General features: G+C 42.4%; 1 protein-coding gene across 1 annotated transcript; it reads left to right on the top strand.

The window, feature by feature from the left end:
- The first annotated feature begins 4,053 nt into the window (after positions 1-4,053).
- On the top strand, positions 4,054-16,113 carry SCY1 (SECY homolog 1). Its single transcript, XM_048673641.2, has 8 exons — positions 4,054-4,344; positions 4,439-4,614; positions 9,431-9,816; positions 10,504-10,803; positions 10,890-10,979; positions 14,541-14,664; positions 14,780-14,943; positions 15,575-16,113. Exons 1-8 carry the CDS (start codon positions 4,169-4,171, stop codon positions 15,803-15,805), a joined length of 1,647 nt encoding a protein of 548 aa, XP_048529598.1. The 5' UTR covers positions 4,054-4,168; the 3' UTR covers positions 15,806-16,113.
- Positions 16,114-17,026: the final 913 nt, after the last annotated feature.

The raw sequence follows: 17,026 nt of genomic DNA, 5'->3' as shown, positions 1-17,026 counted from the left end.
GTTTTCACCATTGAATTCTTTACGTCGAGATCTTCAAAACTAATTACCATGTTGATATGTTTTAACAAAATAAGTTTCACGAAAAACCAAAAAAACCGGATGGGAAAACCGAACAGGCAGCATGTTTTTTTCCCTTTCTGAAATAGGCACGTCCGTGCCTCTCACGAAAGCACAACCATGTCTCTCGCGAAATCAAAATCATGCTTCTTGCGGAAGGAAAAAAATAGAAAACATGTTTTTTCTCATTTCCGAGAGGCACGGCCGTGCTTCTCACGAAAGCACAACCGTATCTCTCGCTGAAGCAAAACCGTGCCTCTCGCGAAAGCAAAATCATGCCTCTCGCGAAAAAAAACAAAAAACACTGCCATGCTTCTCGGGGAAGCAAAATCGTGCCTCTGGCGAAAGGAAAAAAAACTGAAAACATGTTCTTTTTTTCGTTTCCAGGAGGCATGGCCGTGCCTCTCGCGAAAGGAAAACTGTGCATCTCACGAAAGAAAAAAAATGTGTTTTTTCGTTTTTTTTTTCAAAAGTTAAGGAAGATAGATACAACAATAACAACAACAAAGCCTTTAGTCCCAAACAAGTTGGAATAAGCTAGAGGTGAAACCCATAGGATCTCGCAACCAACTCATGACTCTGGCACATGAATAGTAAGCTTCCACGCACCCCTGTCCATAGCAATAAAAACCAAAAATTCAAAAAATCCCTGAAACAAAATCGTTTAAAAAGCCGAACACGCGTGCGAAAAATAAAAAATAAAATTTGAAGGAAGTGCCCAAAGTGCGACAGTGACGGCGGCTGAAAGCGCGTCGAATTGCTCTCAGTCCACCCCAAATGATAGTTGGGAGGCTCCCGAAGGAGCGCTTGCCAACTTTTTCGGGAGCAACTAGTTAACGAGCGCTCCTTCGGGAGCATCGCAATGATCAGCGCCACTTGGCGCGCTCTCAGCCATTCGTCACGTGTCGCGCTCTGGACGCTCCCTCCGGATTTTTTTTATTTTTTCCGCGCGCATTTTCGGCTTTTTAAACGGTTTTTTCCGAGGTTTTTTTGATGTTTTGGTTTTCCCCCGGGCTTCCTTAGCTTTTCGATAAAAAAATTTGGAAATTTTTTTCCCATGAAAAAAACGTCTTTTCTTTTTTTTTCTTTCGCGAAAGTCACGGTTATTTTTCGCGAGAGGCACGGCCGTGCCTTTTGGAAAACAAAAAAAAACGCGTTTTCTATTTTTTTCTTTTGCGAGAGTCACGGTTGTGCTTTCGCGAGAGTCACCGACGTGCCTCTCGGAAAGGGAAAAACAAAACACGTTTTCTGTTTTTTTTCTTTTTCTTTTGCGAGAGTCGCGGTTTTGCTTCCGCGAGAGGCACGGTTGTGCTTTTGCGAGAGTCACGGCCATGCCTCTCGGAAAAGGAAAAAAATACGCGTTTTCTGTTTTTTTTTCTTTCGCGAGAGTCACGGTTTTGCTTCCGCGAGAGGCACGGTTGTGTTTTCACGAGAGTCACGGCCGTGCCTCTCGGAAACGAAAAAATGCGTTTTCTGTTTTTTTCCTTCCACGAGAGTCACAGTTTTGCTTCCACGAGAGGCACGGGTGCGATTTCGCGAGAGGCACGGGCGTGCCTCTTTCGGAAAGGGAGCAAAACCGTGCTCTCGGTTCGATTTTTTTGCCCGGTTTTTTGGTCTGTTTTTTTGTGAAAAAAAAGTTCGTCAAAACCTATCAACATGGGATCTAGTTTTGAATATCTCGACGCGAGGAATCCAATGATGAAAACGGTTCGAGATTTAAACGCATGGTTTAAAAGATAAAACATTTTGAATAAACGGATCTATGAAAAAAGGGAAAACTCTCAGGTTGCGACAAGTGGCGCGGTGCATGCACGCCACTTGTCGCGCACTGAAAAAATGGAGTGTTCTTTACAACAAGTACTCCTTAATTAGTGATTTCAAACTTTTTCTTTGAGAATTAGGAACGCTTGCCAACTCTTTTTTGAGTTGAAAGAGCTTTGCCAATAGTTGCGAAATCACTAATTAAGAGGTATTCATTGCAAAGAATACTCAACTTTCCCAGGTAGCAACAAGTGACGCACATGCAGCATACCACTTGTCGCAATCTGGTGGTTTTCCCTTTTTTCGTAGATCCGTTTATTCAAAATGTTTTATCTTTTAAACCGTGTGTCCAAATCTCGAACCATTTTCACTATTAAATTCCTCGTGTCGAGATCTTTAAAACTAGATCCCATGTTGATAGGTTTTGACGAACCTTTTTTTCATGAAGAAAACCAGGCAAAAAAACCGAAACCGGGAGCACGGTTTTTTCCCTTTTCGAAAGAGGCACGCTCTGCCTCTCACGAAAATCACGCCCGTGCCTTTTGTGGAAGCAAAACCGTGACTTTCGTGGAAGGAAAAAAATAGAAAACACATTTTTTTCCGTTTCTAAGAGGCACGGCCGTGACTCTCGCGAAAGCACAACCGTGCCTCTCGCGAAAGGAAAACCGTGACTCTCGCGAAAAAAACAGAAAACGTGTATTTTTCCCTTTCTGAGAGGTACGATCGTGACTCTCGCGAAAGCACAACCATGCCTCTCGTGGAAGCAAAACCGTGACTCTCACAAAAAAAAACAGAAAACACGTTTTGTTTTTCCCTTTTCCGAGAGGCACGGCCGTGACTCTCGCGAAAGCACAACCGTGCCTCTCGCGGAAGCAAAACCGTGACTCTCGCGAAAGAAAAAAAAACGCGTTTTTTCCGTTTCCGAAAGGCACGGTCGTGACTCTCGCTAAAGCACAATCGTGCCTCTCGCGGAAAAAAACCATGACTTTCGCGAAAGAAAAAAAAGGAAATGCATTTTTTTCACGTAAATTTTTTTTTCAAATTTTTTTTATCAAAAAGCTAAGAAAAACCGGGAGAAAACCAAAACGTCGAACCCCCCCAAAAAAAACTGTTTAAAAAGCCGAAAATGCGTGCGGAAAAATAAAAAATAATAAAATCCAAGAGAGCGTCCAGAGCGTGACACGTGGCGAATGGCTGAGAGCGCGCCAAGTGGCGCTGATCGTTGCGAGGCTCCCTCCGGATTTTTTTTGAAGATCTCGACGCGAGGAAATCCAATAATGAAAACGGTTCGAGATTTGGACGCACGGTTTAAAAGAAAAACGTTTTGAATAAACGAATCTACCAAAATAAGAAAACTCTCAGGTTGCGACAAGTGGCGCGCTGCATGTACGCCACTTGTCGCAACCTGGAAAAATGAAGTGTTCTTTGCAATGAGTACTCCTTAATTAGGCTAGTCATGGTGGGGAGTAACTTAGACTAGTGTCATGCATATGACACTAGTCTTTGTTACTACCTTCATAGTGCAAAGTAATATACAAATAGTATCATAGATGATAGCATTTATTACATCATAGACTCATTTTGCTTTAGGTTGCGTTATGTTACAGTAACATATTATAATATGTTAGGGAGTGTCTAGGGCACATCTAGATGTGCTCTAGTTATTGCACATCTAAGTGAGTGAATCAAGCACAAAGAGAAAAATAAATATCCATACAAATCTCAACGTAAGATCAATGATATAGGACTTAGATGTGCAATACTTATGGCACATCTAAATGTGCTTTAGCAAAACTGAATATGTTACTCCAAACATCTCTCTCCTCATTAACTCTATGCCACATAAGCAAACCTGTCTTGAAATGCGCTATGTTACTTGCTAAGTTACTCCCACTATGACCAGCCTAACTTAGCTAATAACATAGCACACTTCGAGAAAATTCTGCTTACGTGACAAGTAATTAATAAGAGGTGGTAATATAATATGTTACTGTAACATAGCGCTTTCCAAGACAAGATGAGTATAGGAACTAATAAATGAGGTCATCTATGATACTACTATTATATTACTTTGCATCATGAAGGTAATAACTTAGACTAGTATCATATACATGACACTAATATAAGTTAGTTTTCACTATGACCAGCCTTAGTAATTTTACTGAAGGAGCGTTCGTTAACTAGTTGCTCTGCCGATACGCCCCGGCCTGGACATAACTGGGCCGAAGTCAACAACGAACGGGCTGACGAAGCCTGTTCTACAGCGTCATCGTCATTTCGTCTAGCTTTATCACCTAAAAAAACCCACCATCCACTCGTCTCCTTCCTCCGCCATCGTCTCCGCGGCACCATGGCCACGGCGACACCACAGCAATGCTGCCTTCCGGTCCGCGCGCGCCCTCCTCCCACCTCCACTTCCCTGCGCCTACGCTACCTCACCAGAGCAGCCTCCTCCTTCCACTTCCCGGGCCGCCGCACGGCAACGGCAAGAAGGAGAGGAAGAGCCGCCTTCGCCTTCTCCCCCAGGTAGCAAATTAGCGCCTCTCCTGGGAGCAGAATACAATCAGGGGGCATGCGCTGTTTAAATTTGACTGGGTTATCCCCTGTTGTATTCGTGTAGATGCACGTTGGAAACGGGTGGCCCGGCCTTTGATCCTCTAGGGCTCTACGGGGAGGACCCGTCCAGTTCTGATTATCAGTCTCCCTTCTCGACACTTTTCGGTGTCCTGTCTCCAGTGTTCGGGAGCTCCAGTGGATCCAGGAAAGAGAAGTCATCCTATGGCCGAGGAGCAGCAGGTTGTTATTCGAAGCTAATCCCTTCTCCCTCTATTATTTTTGAGAAAGTATAGTCCATGATTATTTTGTCAGCGCTTTAGAAGGACGCCACCTTGCACAAATGCTTCATTACTTTAGGTGAAGTAATGTTTTTTTAGATGAAAGGCCCAAGGAGCGCCCGACTTAATTAATAAAGCCAACATAGGCCACTTAGTCTTACAAAGTCTTACAACTGAAAGGAGAATAAAAGTGCCAAAATCAGAGCTTAAGAGTAAGCATTACAGAACCACTCAAAAGACATAGCCATACACAGATATAAAGGTGCTAGGCAGCGCTTGATGGCTTCACAGGATGTTGTTTCTGTTGATGGCGTGCGAAGCACCGGGCTGGCTGCGTCACTGACCTTCCTCTTCCCTGGAGGGCACCACTGCTGAAAGAAAAGAGACCATTTGAAAATAAAATTAGCTGGATGACTTGGAAATTTTCCTTCAATAGCAATTTTGTTGCAAGTGGCCCACAGCGCCCAAGCTAAGGCCGCAAACAAGCGCTAGGCTAATCTATTTTGCTGGCCTCTCGTGGTGCACAGCAGAGCAAGCTGTTCAACCATGAAATTCGGTGCCCAGTTAGCGCCAAAGCTGTCCCTGACACAGCTCCATAAGGATATATTAGGGGCACAGCGGAAAAGAATGTGGTCGGCGTCTTCCGGGCTGTCGCAAAGGGCGCAGCAGCCGTTGCCTGGACCTCTCTATTTCTGAAGGTTAATTGCAGATGGCAGATGATTTAACACAGCCTGCCAAAGGGAAATACGGACTTTGAGCGGAACTCTCTCTGCCCAGAGAGCCTTAGCGCATCTCACCTTAGGACCTTGGTTAAGTTTGGCGTATAAAGATTTTACTGAAAATTCGCAAGACACCTCAAGATCCCAACTTACTGAATCCTTTTCGGTGGTTAAATTAGTATTAGCGCTGAATTTGTAAAGCTTCCCATGAGGCAAGCTCAGAATCTTTGAGGTTACGCATAAAAGCCAGATTAATTTGGCCAGCGACAAATACATTGCTAACTAAGATCTCGGGGTCCGACGCAATGACAAATAGGTTAGGATAAATAGCATAGTGAGGTTTGTCATCAGTTCATTTTGAAAGCCAGAATTTGGTGTCCTTGTTCCCGACCTCGAAGTGAGCACCCAAATTGAATATCTCTTTGCATTTTTGGATCCAAATTCCAAAATTCGGAGCCCTTGGTCTTAGTAGCAAAGAGCGAAGAATCCGAGAAGTACTTAGCTTTGAGGACACGAGCCCACAGGTTGTCATCGTTCTGAACAATTTTCCAAATCCTCTTACTAATCAACGCAAGGTTCATTTTCTTGAAATTAGTAATACCTAGGCCTCCCTGGTCTTTAGGTTTGCAAATGTCCGCCTGTCGGACCATATGGTATTTGCGCTTGGCCACGTCCGCTTCCCGGAAGAATTTGGCTCTAACCTTTGTCGAACTGCGCATGGACACCACCCCCAGCAAGAAGAGGCCAATCGCGAAGGTCAGGTTAGCAAACAAACATGCATTGGTAAGAGTGATTCTCGCGCCTGAAGACATGAGTTTCCATTGCCAAGGGTCAACTCTTGTAATAACTTTACTAATCCTTGGATCCCAATCCGACACCCACACCTGTCTATTCGAGCATGGGAGGCCAAGGTAAGAGATGGGAAAATCCGATTTGTGGCAGTTAAGAAGATTGGCAATTCACACACACTCTTAGCCTCATCCACACCTACCGTGCATACTTCACGGCAAAGTTTAATTTGCACCCCTGACATAGCTTCAAAGCAAATTAAAAGGATCTTGATGGTGGCCAAACTTCGTACATCGGGCTCAAAGAGAAGCATCGTGTTGTAAGCATATTGGAGATGGGTCACTCCTCCTGGAATGAGGTGGGATGCCACCCCTTTGAGGTGACTAGCCTCTTTGTCTTTGGTTAGCATGGAAGAAAGCGAATCCGTGACTATATCAAATAGAAGGGGAGAGATGGGATCCCCTTGACGCATGCCTCTCTTATTGCGAAAAAATGGGCCAAGCTCCCCATTGATGCAAATTGCAGTATGTCCTCCCAAGACAAGTTGCATAATCCTGTGAATAAAACCTGCTTGGAACCCTTTCCGTTGCAGAACTTGTCGAAGAAAAGACCAACTAATTCGGTCATGCGCCTTTTCAAAGTCAAGTTTTAGAAGAACATCAGGGAGTTTCTTACGCTTAAGCTCGTGAACAATTTCATTAAGACATAACACCCCCTCAAGGATAAAATGTCCTTTAATAAAAGCGATTTGTGCACGGTCGACAATTTTAGCCGCTAACAAACCCAATCGCATCGCATACTTTGACAACCAGTTTGAAGAGCACATTGATAAGAGCGATAGGTCGGAATTGGGGTATATGGTCTGCCCCTAGGGTCTTAGGATTAAAGCTAGAATAGCAAACTTAATACGTTTGATATCGATCGTACCTAACGCAAAAATCCATTAATATTCTTAGCGACCAACGGTTTGAGCATCCCTCGTTGTTCGGGGTTTTTGGTGCTTCTCTCCTTCTCAAAACATGTCCAGCAACAACAACAAAGCCTTTAGTCCCAAACAAGTTGGGGTAGGCTAGAGGTGAAACCCATAAGATCTCACAACCAATTCATGGTTCTGGCACATGAATAGCAAGCTTCCACGCACCTCTGTCCATGGCTAGTTCTTTGGTGATACTCCTGTCCTTCAGATCTCTCTTTACGAACTCCTCCCCTGTCAAGTTCGGTCTACCCCGACTTCTCTTGACATTATCAGCACGCTTTAGCCGTCCGCTATGCACTGGCGCTTCTGGAGGCATGCACTGAATATGCCCAAACCATCCCAAACGATGTTGGACAAGCTTCTCTTCAATCAGTGCTACCCCCAACTCTATCTCGTATATCATCATTCCGGACTCGGTCCTTGTGTGGCCACACATCCATCTCAACATGCGCATCTCTGCCACAACTAACTGTTGAACATGTCGCCTTTTAGTGGACCAACACTTAGCGCCATACAACATTGCGGGTCTAACCGCCGTCCTATAGAACTTGCCTTTTAGCTTTTGTGGCACTTGTCACAGAGAATGCCAGAAGCTTGGCGCCACTTCATCCATCCGGCTTCGATTCGATGGTTCACATCATCATCGATATCCCCATCCTTCTGCAGCATTGACCCCAAAGATCGAAAGGTGTCCTTCTGAGGCACCACCTGCCCATCAGGGCTAACCTTCTCCTCGTGCCTAGTAGTATTGAAACCGCACCTCATGTACTCGGTTTTAGTTCTATTAGTCTAAAACCTTTCGATTCCAATGTTTGTCTCCATAGCTCTAACTTCCTATTGACCCCCGTCCGACTATCATCGACTAGCACCACATCATCCGCAAAGAGCATACACCACGGGATATCTCCTTGTATATCCCTTGTAATCTCATCCATCATCAAAACAAAAAGATAAGGGCTCAAAGTTGACCCCAGGTGCAGTCCTAATTTAATCGGGAAGTCATCACTGTCGCCATCACTTGTTCGAACACTTGTCACAACATTATCATACATGTCCTTGATGAGGGTATACTTTGGGACCTTTTGTTTTCTCCAAGGCCCACGACATGACATTCCACAGTATCTTATCGTAGGCCTTCTCCAAGTCAATGAACACCATATGCAGACCCTTCCTTTGATCATTAGATCTCTCCATGAGTTGTCGTACTAAGAAAATGGCTTCCATGGTCGACCTCCCAAGCATGAAACCAAACTGATTTTTGGTCACGCTTGTCATTCTTCTTAAGCGGTGCTCAATGACTCTCTCCCATAGCTTCATTGTATGGCTCATCAGCTTAATTCCACGGTAATTAGTACAACTCTGAACACCCCCCTTGTTCTTGAAGATTGGTACTAATAGACCCTCTCCATTCTTCTGGCATCTTGTTTGCCCAAAAAATCAGGTTAAAAAACTTAGTTAGCCATACTATAGCTATGTCTCCGAGGCCTCTCCACACGTCAATGAGGATACAATCAGGGCCCATTGTTTTGCCTCCTTTCATCCTTTTTAAGGCCTCCTTGACCTCAGACTCTTGGATTCGTCGCACAAAACGCCCGCTGGTATCATCAAAGGAGTCGTCCAGTTCAATGATAGAGCTCTCATTCTCCCTGTTGAACAGCTTGTCGAAGTACTCCCGCCATCTATGCTTAATCTCCTCGTCCTTCACCAGGAGCTGGTCTGCTCCGTCCTCGATGCATTTGACTTGGTCAACATCCCTCTTCTTCCTCTCTCGGATCTTGGCCATCTTATAGATGTCCCTTCCGCCTTCCTTTGTGTCTAACCGCTGGTAGAGGTCCTCATACGTCCGACCCCTTGCTTCACTCACAGCTCGCTTTGCGGCCTTCTCAAAACATGTCCCAACATGTAAATATTCTTCTCCTTAATTAAAAGGCAGCGTCCTGCCGGTTCCTCAGGAAAAGGAAGTAATATGCTTGTAACTGATAAACCTAATGGGCTACCCATAAAAAAAATCTGCCTCTTGATTACTCATCCACATTTTGTCAAAATTTTGGTTGTGGGATCTTAATGAGAAATTTCTTCAACCAGTCTAAAATTTCAACCCCACTTTAGCCCAAACGTATACATGATATGTAGTTACTGTCAAAATTCAGTTGATATAGTGCCGAGTCGACTGCTACTATTTATGTATTAAACAGGTATGACTGGTGGCTTTGTTGTTCATATATTTGCAGCTTGAGTCCACTTCAGTTTATCCAGTTATACCTATATAATGTATTTTAATCTGATTGGAGCAGCTGCAATGGAGGACAGTACTATTGACTTTGGTGACTTCTTCAAGGGCCCTCTGCCCGGGAAGTTTCTGAAGCTCCTTGGGTTTTTGGCATTGTCTCGACTTGGTGTGTATATACCTTTGGGTGGAGTGAACCAAGCAGCTTTTGCTGGTAATCTTGATCAGAACAGTTTGCTGGGCACTTTAGATTCTTTTTCTGGTGGAGGTATTGGCCGGCTTGGTATATGCTCCCTCGGCATTGTTCCGTTCATCAATGCACAGATTGTGTTTCAGCTCCTTACTCAGCTTTACCCAAAATTGCAAGAGCTTCAGAAAAAAGAAGGGGAGGCAGGTAGAAAAAAGATTCTTCAGTACACAAGATATGCATCTGTTGGTTTTGCAATTGCCCAGGTAGGTTAGGGTCTTGGAAATATTTGAGCAGCTCTTGGATATTTTTTTTGTCAAGATAATTTTTTGACTACTTAAAACTACAAGAGCAGCTGTTGGAATTTTTTTATGACAATAATCGGTTCTGAAGCGTCGGTACCTCAGGGTTTCCATGGTACCAAAGGGGATACCTTGTGTGTATGACTTACTTTTGTCGGGACAGATGAAAAGCTTTGTAATGTTGTGCGATCAGCGATCACATGCTATATTAACTGACTATCTACTTAACAGCATACCATGTTAAACAGTTAGAATTATGTCAAACATGCCACACAATTTGACCACATAACTTGCAATATCAAGGTAATATGACACTTCCGTTTTTGTAACTTATACTTATGTACACCGATGACTTATCTTTGACATGGCAAAGAAACTTAAAATACAACGAACTTATTCCTGATGCCAAATCATGTGCTTTGCGGTCATAAACAATGAAAACCAATCCTAGTATTATTCAGTTGAGTCCCTCTGACGCTTCTGTTGTCAGACATTTTTTGGAGAATGATATACTGCTGTGTGTACATTTCATTCTTGTACGAGTTTGCATAGTATTAGTTATGAAGGTATTATTTTATTTTTAATGTAAGTTCTGATTGCTCTATTTATCTTCCCATCTGCTTCAAATTTAATTTCTGTACCTTTTGCTAGGCTATCGGGCAAGTTCTTTTTCTTCGTCCTTATGTTAATGACTTCAGCACAGCATGGGTGCTAACATCTGTGACTCTATTGACGCTTGGATCGGTGTTCACAACTTTCCTTGGTGAAACAATATCTGAGTTGAAACTCGGGAATGGAACATCTCTCCTTATTTTTACAAGTATAATTTCGTATTTGCCTGCATCATTTGGAAGGACAGTTGCAGAGGGATTTCAAGCAGGCAATTATGTTGGACTTCTCACAATCATATTGTCATTCTTTTTCTTAGTTCTTGGGATTGTCTATGTCCAGGTGAGAAAATATACTTTGCTTTTCAAGATAAATATAAATTTGTCCGAGTATGATTTGCTTAATTCAGATCATTTCTATGGTTTCAGGAAGCTGAGAGAAAAATACCACTGAACTATGCTTCTCGATATGGCAGTCGAACTGGAGGACCCCAACGTTCTGCATATCTACCTTTTAAGGTTCGTAATGTTTCCATATGGTTTCATTTTAATTTCTGCCTCTCCACATGTTGGGCGTGGATCGATTTTAGGTTTTGAGATCCGTTAACACATACAGAACACAAATAAACCAGGGCAGTAGTTATAGTTAGAGAGTAGCCAATTGTTTCAAGACTTATTTTGATTAAACTGAAAACAACTCGATCTCTTCATACTATCTCGAGATGTGCATGGTTTTTTGGAGTGCAAACAAGCGTTTGCACATCTTTTCATGAAGGGGAGAAGCAACACCATAATTACAGAGTTCAGAAATCCAGTGCATTCACCCATATGCAGAAAACAACATTTTTCAGCATAAGGACACTTGAGTCGAGGACAGCAGCGGAGGAAGAACTCCATGCGCGGGAGCACGCGCGGTACTGTAGGTACTAGTCGAGTCCCCGGCGAGGCCGGCAAAGCATGTTCCCCAACTCAGCAGCAGCGCCGACCACCACCGGCGCCACCAACGTGAAGATGATGGCAGTGAGGGTGGTGGACTTGGTGTCGGAGTGCTCTGGCAGGAGAATGCTGGGGTGGGAGGCTCGGGTGGCGTCTGCTCCATGCGGGACCGGGCGAGGAGGGAGCGCAAGCGGCAGTTTTTACCGAGGGGGAAGGGGAGATGGAGATGGCTAGGGCTGATTTCTCTGTAATTCCACCTGCGGATAGGGACAATCAAATATGCTCTTTCAATTTTTGGCTCAGAATCTCAGGAAGCTGGGGTTGCCTCACTTCTTGCCATACACATGAACTGGGAGCAGCTGACTGGGGAATCGATGGCCAAAGCCCAGTTCTTTTTTTTTAATATGCATTGAGAAAGGAGAAGAATGGGAGCCTTGGCGGGAGCTCCTATACAGCGCTGCAGGCGCCCGTCAATGATCTGGCGCCTGCAGCGCTGCTAGCATGGGCCGGCCCACTAGCGTGCTGCCTCAGTTTTTTTTAACCTTTTGTTACGAAAATAAAAGTATGAAATCAATAAAGGTTTACAGATTTAAAGAAAAAGTTTCATCCATTTGATTCATATCTTTAAAAAAGGTTCATCAATTTTGAAAAAAGTTCATCAATTTGAAAAAAAGTTCATTCAAATTGAAAAAAAAGTTCATCCAATTTAGCAACAGTTCATTAATTTTTAAAAAAGTTCATTAAAATTTGAAAAAAGTTCATAGAAATTCAAAAAAAGTACATGTATTTTTAGAAAAAGATCATTGAACTGAAAAAAAATTCATAAATAAATAAAAAGTTCATCCATTTTCAAAAGGATGTTCATCAAATTTCAAAAAAGCTCATCGATATTCAAAAAATTTCATCAATCTGAAACAAAACTGTTATTTTTTTAAAAAAAGTTCATAGATATTCAAAAAAGTTCATAGAATTTACAAAAAAGAAAATGTCAACCCGCGCCTAGATGGGCCGGCCCATTTACGGATGCCACCGGCGCCAGTTAACGAAAATGCACGTTAACTGGCGCCTGTGGCGCCAAATAGGAAATGCTAGCCTTGGCGCAGTGGTAAAGCTGTTGCAGAAATGCAGGGAAAGGCTGCGTACAAAAGAGCCAAAGTGGTCAGACCCTTCCCTGATGCCGCGCAAGCGGGAGCTGCGTGGACCGGGCTGCCCTTTTAATAAGAAAGCAGAAGATACAAACGCCAAAGAAGGCATGACCCATACAACATCATAGAGGCACAACCCGACATAATCAGCTGGGGAATCTGAAAAGAACTGGCCCTTAGCCTCCTGGCTCTTCACAACTGCAGCTGCCTACTGCTCGCTCTCGATCACCCTCATAAAACCTTGATGTCTTGCCACCTCTCACTCACAAGACCACTTAGGGTTTTCATTCCACTTGTCTCAGCATTTCAGTCTGGGCAACTGGCCTTGCTCCTGAGCCAAACCAGTTCAAAGTGGTCGCTTAATCTGAATGTGCCAGTGGGGTGCAGTTAGCCCAACTGCCCTCCAAACATGAACGTGTGACACCGGTGCTGTTTTCTTCCTCCACTGCCTTGTGCAAATTGCACCATTTCTTCCTTTGAATGAAAAGCTCACAGATGTCCTGTGTATTCTTCAAAAAGAGTAAAGAACATAATTCACTGTACTCTGGCAAAGCAATGCCCTGAGGTCCTTGGAGTCATACAGACTCCTGACCTTCCTAGGCACTGGATCTGCCCCTGGGTACGGAAGATTCAGTATGTATTATTCTCAATCATGTTGTAGTGTGTAGCATTACCTCCAAATCTTTGTTAATTTTTTTGTTTGCCAGCAGTGGTTTTGCCTCTATTTACATCCCATTTTGTATTGCATAATGTTGTTTATGCCACCAGAACATTGGGCTTCTCTCCTTTGTGCCATTTCACTGGTTGAATGCTGGAAACGTACTGCTTAGCCCCTCCTTTTGATCCCTCCTCTTTGTTTTCTCCTTATTTTCCCCTTGTTCCCTTTTACAAAGCTGATCCTTTACTCTTCAGACACATCACCAGTGACCATGTGAGACATCGCCCTTGTCTCCTTCCCGAGAAGAACATATTAGGTGCTCCCAGGCTTGGGGATACTTCCCTCAGTCCCTGACCACACCATCTCTTCCTTGTCCTCATGTAGGCATGGCGTGGAGTCCAGCGATGGTGGTGTGTGTGGTTGCTATTTTTTTGGTTCTTTTCACCATGAATCAAACAAATCAACCCAGTAATGGAACCTATTGAGGGAACTAAATGATTGAATCTTCTTTTCCATCAGAACATCGTGATTGATTCAATCCCCTTCCACTTTCCCCACTGCGGCTCTTGTCAAGCTGTTGCCAAGGTCTGCGGGGGCCTCTGCTGAGGTACATCGAGGTTTGCGTGATGGCCCGACAGGTGCAGCGACGAACGAGGCTTTATCACTATAGTCCAATGTGTGCGTGTGTGTTGGCGGGGGAGGGATAGTAAGGCAGAGGTAAGACCATTTTGGTCTTCTAGGTAAGATCAACGCTTTTTGGGTAAGAAGTCAAAATTATGCAATAAGAGGGGCAGATCCATAAAGGGGAAGTTCCAGTTTCATACACATACTTTCTCTTAAAGTCTAGGTTAGAATTTCAATATTTTTTAGCTGCTTAGTGTTAATTTTTTCTACAAGAGTTTTATGTTATCTGAGAGAACAAGTTAAAAATCTCAAATCATTTTCTAGATGTCACACACATAAGAGTAAAAAAGAACACCAGAGGAGGAGGTACCCCTGGGTTTTAACCAAAGAAGCAGCAAGAAACTTGGTTGCAATATTCACTCCTGTGGGTAGTCGTACTTGGCTGGCTTGGAGCAGCAGACAATCACTAGCGCTCAGTTCTCTAGATCTCACATGCATGAAACATGGCGTGAGGAATTCACTCATTTATTCATTTATATGAACCGATAAAGATTTGGAGCATCTTGAACTGCCAAAAATGTATTCTGTTCTTTCGCAAATGAATAAGATCAAATTGCTAATACTCACAATTGTGCCAACATTGTTCTGTCTTTCAGCCTCACAGTGTTCCTATTTTTAACTTATTTTGTAACCTACCTTTCAATCCATTACGAGCAGGTCAATAGTTCTGGTGTCATGCCTATCATATTCTCTACATCTTCATTGGCTTTACCTGCTACTTTGGCACGTTTCACTGGCTTAGATTTTCTTAAAAAGGCTGCCATAGCCCTAACTCCAGGAGGTAAACTGAATATTTCTAGTTTATTCAAAGATTGTTATTTATTCTCAGGAGAACCAAGATGCCATAAAGCACCTGTTGTTTACAATGATCTCATTCTGTTAACTCTCTGCTGCAGGTTCTTTTTATCTTCCAACTAATGTATTGCTTATAGCCTTTTTCAATTACTATTACACTTTCCTTCAATTGGATCCTGATGATCTTAGTGAGCAATTGAAGCGAACAGGTGCGTCAATACCGCTTGTGCGGCCAGGAAAAAATACAGCTGCCTTTATTAAAACAGTGAGTTCTTTCTCTTCCATCAGAAAGGGACGAAATTCAGACTAACCAACAAAAGTTCCATGTCCTATTCATAATTGGCCGGTCAAATGCTAGTCCTTGCTAGTGGTATGGTCACTGTGTATAATCGACTGATGGCAGAACATAGCGTAGGACGATAAATGCTACACCTTTACAATTGGCAATTTTTTCCTTTTATTAGATTCTTCATAAATCTACTATTCCACTGCATATGTGATACTAATTTGTATGACGCAGTTGTGCGTTTTCAGACAACTGGACAATATTTCTCACTTTCAGTAGGAAATCATACCACTTTTAGTTTGGAGATCAAAGGTGACCTTAAGCCTGAAATGTTCCCTTTTTTTTTTCAAAAACTGAAATGTTCCCTGTTAGTATGCCACAAGTACTTCTATTTGATGTTGAAATGTCTAGGTCCCTTATTTCAGATAACTAGTCATGTATACATGTGAGAAAGCATGTTGCACTTCAGCCATACATCAATTTTGGACAAAATAGACTTAGAAGTACCACATCCAATAAGAAACGCAATCAACAGAACTGAAGCACATCTAATTTTGTCCACGGTATCTCAGCAATATCTCACACAAAAAATAATTTTATCTAATTGCAGGTTCTTAGTCGTATCTCTGTCCTAGGATCTGCCTTTCTCGCTGTACTAGCTGCTGGACCATCTGTGGTTGAACAAATCTCTCACTTGACAGCATTTCGGGGATTCGCTGGTACATCAGTGCTTATCCTTGTTGGATGTGCAACCGACACGGCTCGGAAAGTTCAGACAGAAATAATTTCTCAGAAATATAAGGACATCGAGTTCTATGATGTCAAAAGTTCTGACAAATGATTATCTTCCGAACATGTACTTAAATATAATCTCGTATAAATGATTGTTGTGTCATTTGGTAGTACTATTTCATTATTCTTTTCCTTTTTTCTCTTCTGTGTATATCAGTTAGATCTTTTCTAGAGGATCAGAGTTCGGAAAGCATCAGTATGTAAAAGATACTCTATAGCTGTGGAAGCTTTACAGCTCATGGATATTTCTGTTGTGGAGTGATCTGATGTGATCTCTGTACCCTGGAGAAGGGATTTTAAACTTGATGTATATTGCTTCTTAAATTTTAGAACTAAAGTATTGGAGAGTGTTCAACATGTCCCTAGAGAGACCGAGAAACAGAGATAATATAATGTTTTTGACGCATGATAATATAATGTTCTTCAAGCCAACTCAATTATTTCTCTTTTCATGCATATATATGCTACACTATTGTAACTCCATATTAACTGGCATGCCAGTTTACACATATGCGCATATTCTGTTCTCACCTTGTTTATGTGGATAGCTCTCTTTCTATTATTTGAATTTTTTTATCTTGATGTTTTTTTTCACTCGTCGTCGTATTTGTGGAGTTACCTCACATTCAGTAAGACTCGTCTTGTCTGTAACATACTCCTTCCGTTCCTAAATACTCCCTCTGCCCGAGAGTACTTGTTATCAAAATGAATAAAAAGAGATATATCTAGAACTAAAATACATCTAGATACATCCTCTTTTATCTATTTTGATGACAAGTATTTTCGGACGGAGGAAGTATAAGTTTGCAGAGATTCCAATATGAACTATATACGGATGTATATAGACATAGTATAGAGTCCATACTAGAATCTCTCATTATGCTCCATACGTAGTCCATATTAGAATCTCTAAAAAGACTTATATTTAAGAACGGAGGGACTAGATACTAATGCATGTACAGGTAATATTAGAACCAAGTTAAACATGTGAGTATTATTTATGAATCAAATTATTAATATCTGAGATACAATAATCATACGGAAGCTAACATCACCATTTGATTTTGAGACAATATGCTCCATATGTAGTCCATACTAGAATCTCTAAAAAGACTTATATTTAAGAACGGAGGGACTAGATACTAATGCATGTACAGGTAATATTAGAACCAACTTAAACATGGGAGTATTATTTACGAATCAAATTATTAATATCTGAGATATAATAATCATACGGAAGCTAACATCACCATTTGATTTTTGAGACAAT

Source organism: Triticum urartu, chromosome 5A, assembly GCF_056163025.1.
Source record: "Triticum urartu cultivar PI428250 chromosome 5A, HENAU_Tu73, whole genome shotgun sequence".
NCBI lineage: Eukaryota > Viridiplantae > Streptophyta > Magnoliopsida > Poales > Poaceae > Triticum > Triticum urartu.
The sequence above is the reverse complement of the archived record's forward strand: the minus strand, read 5'-3'. Positions and strand labels throughout refer to the sequence as shown.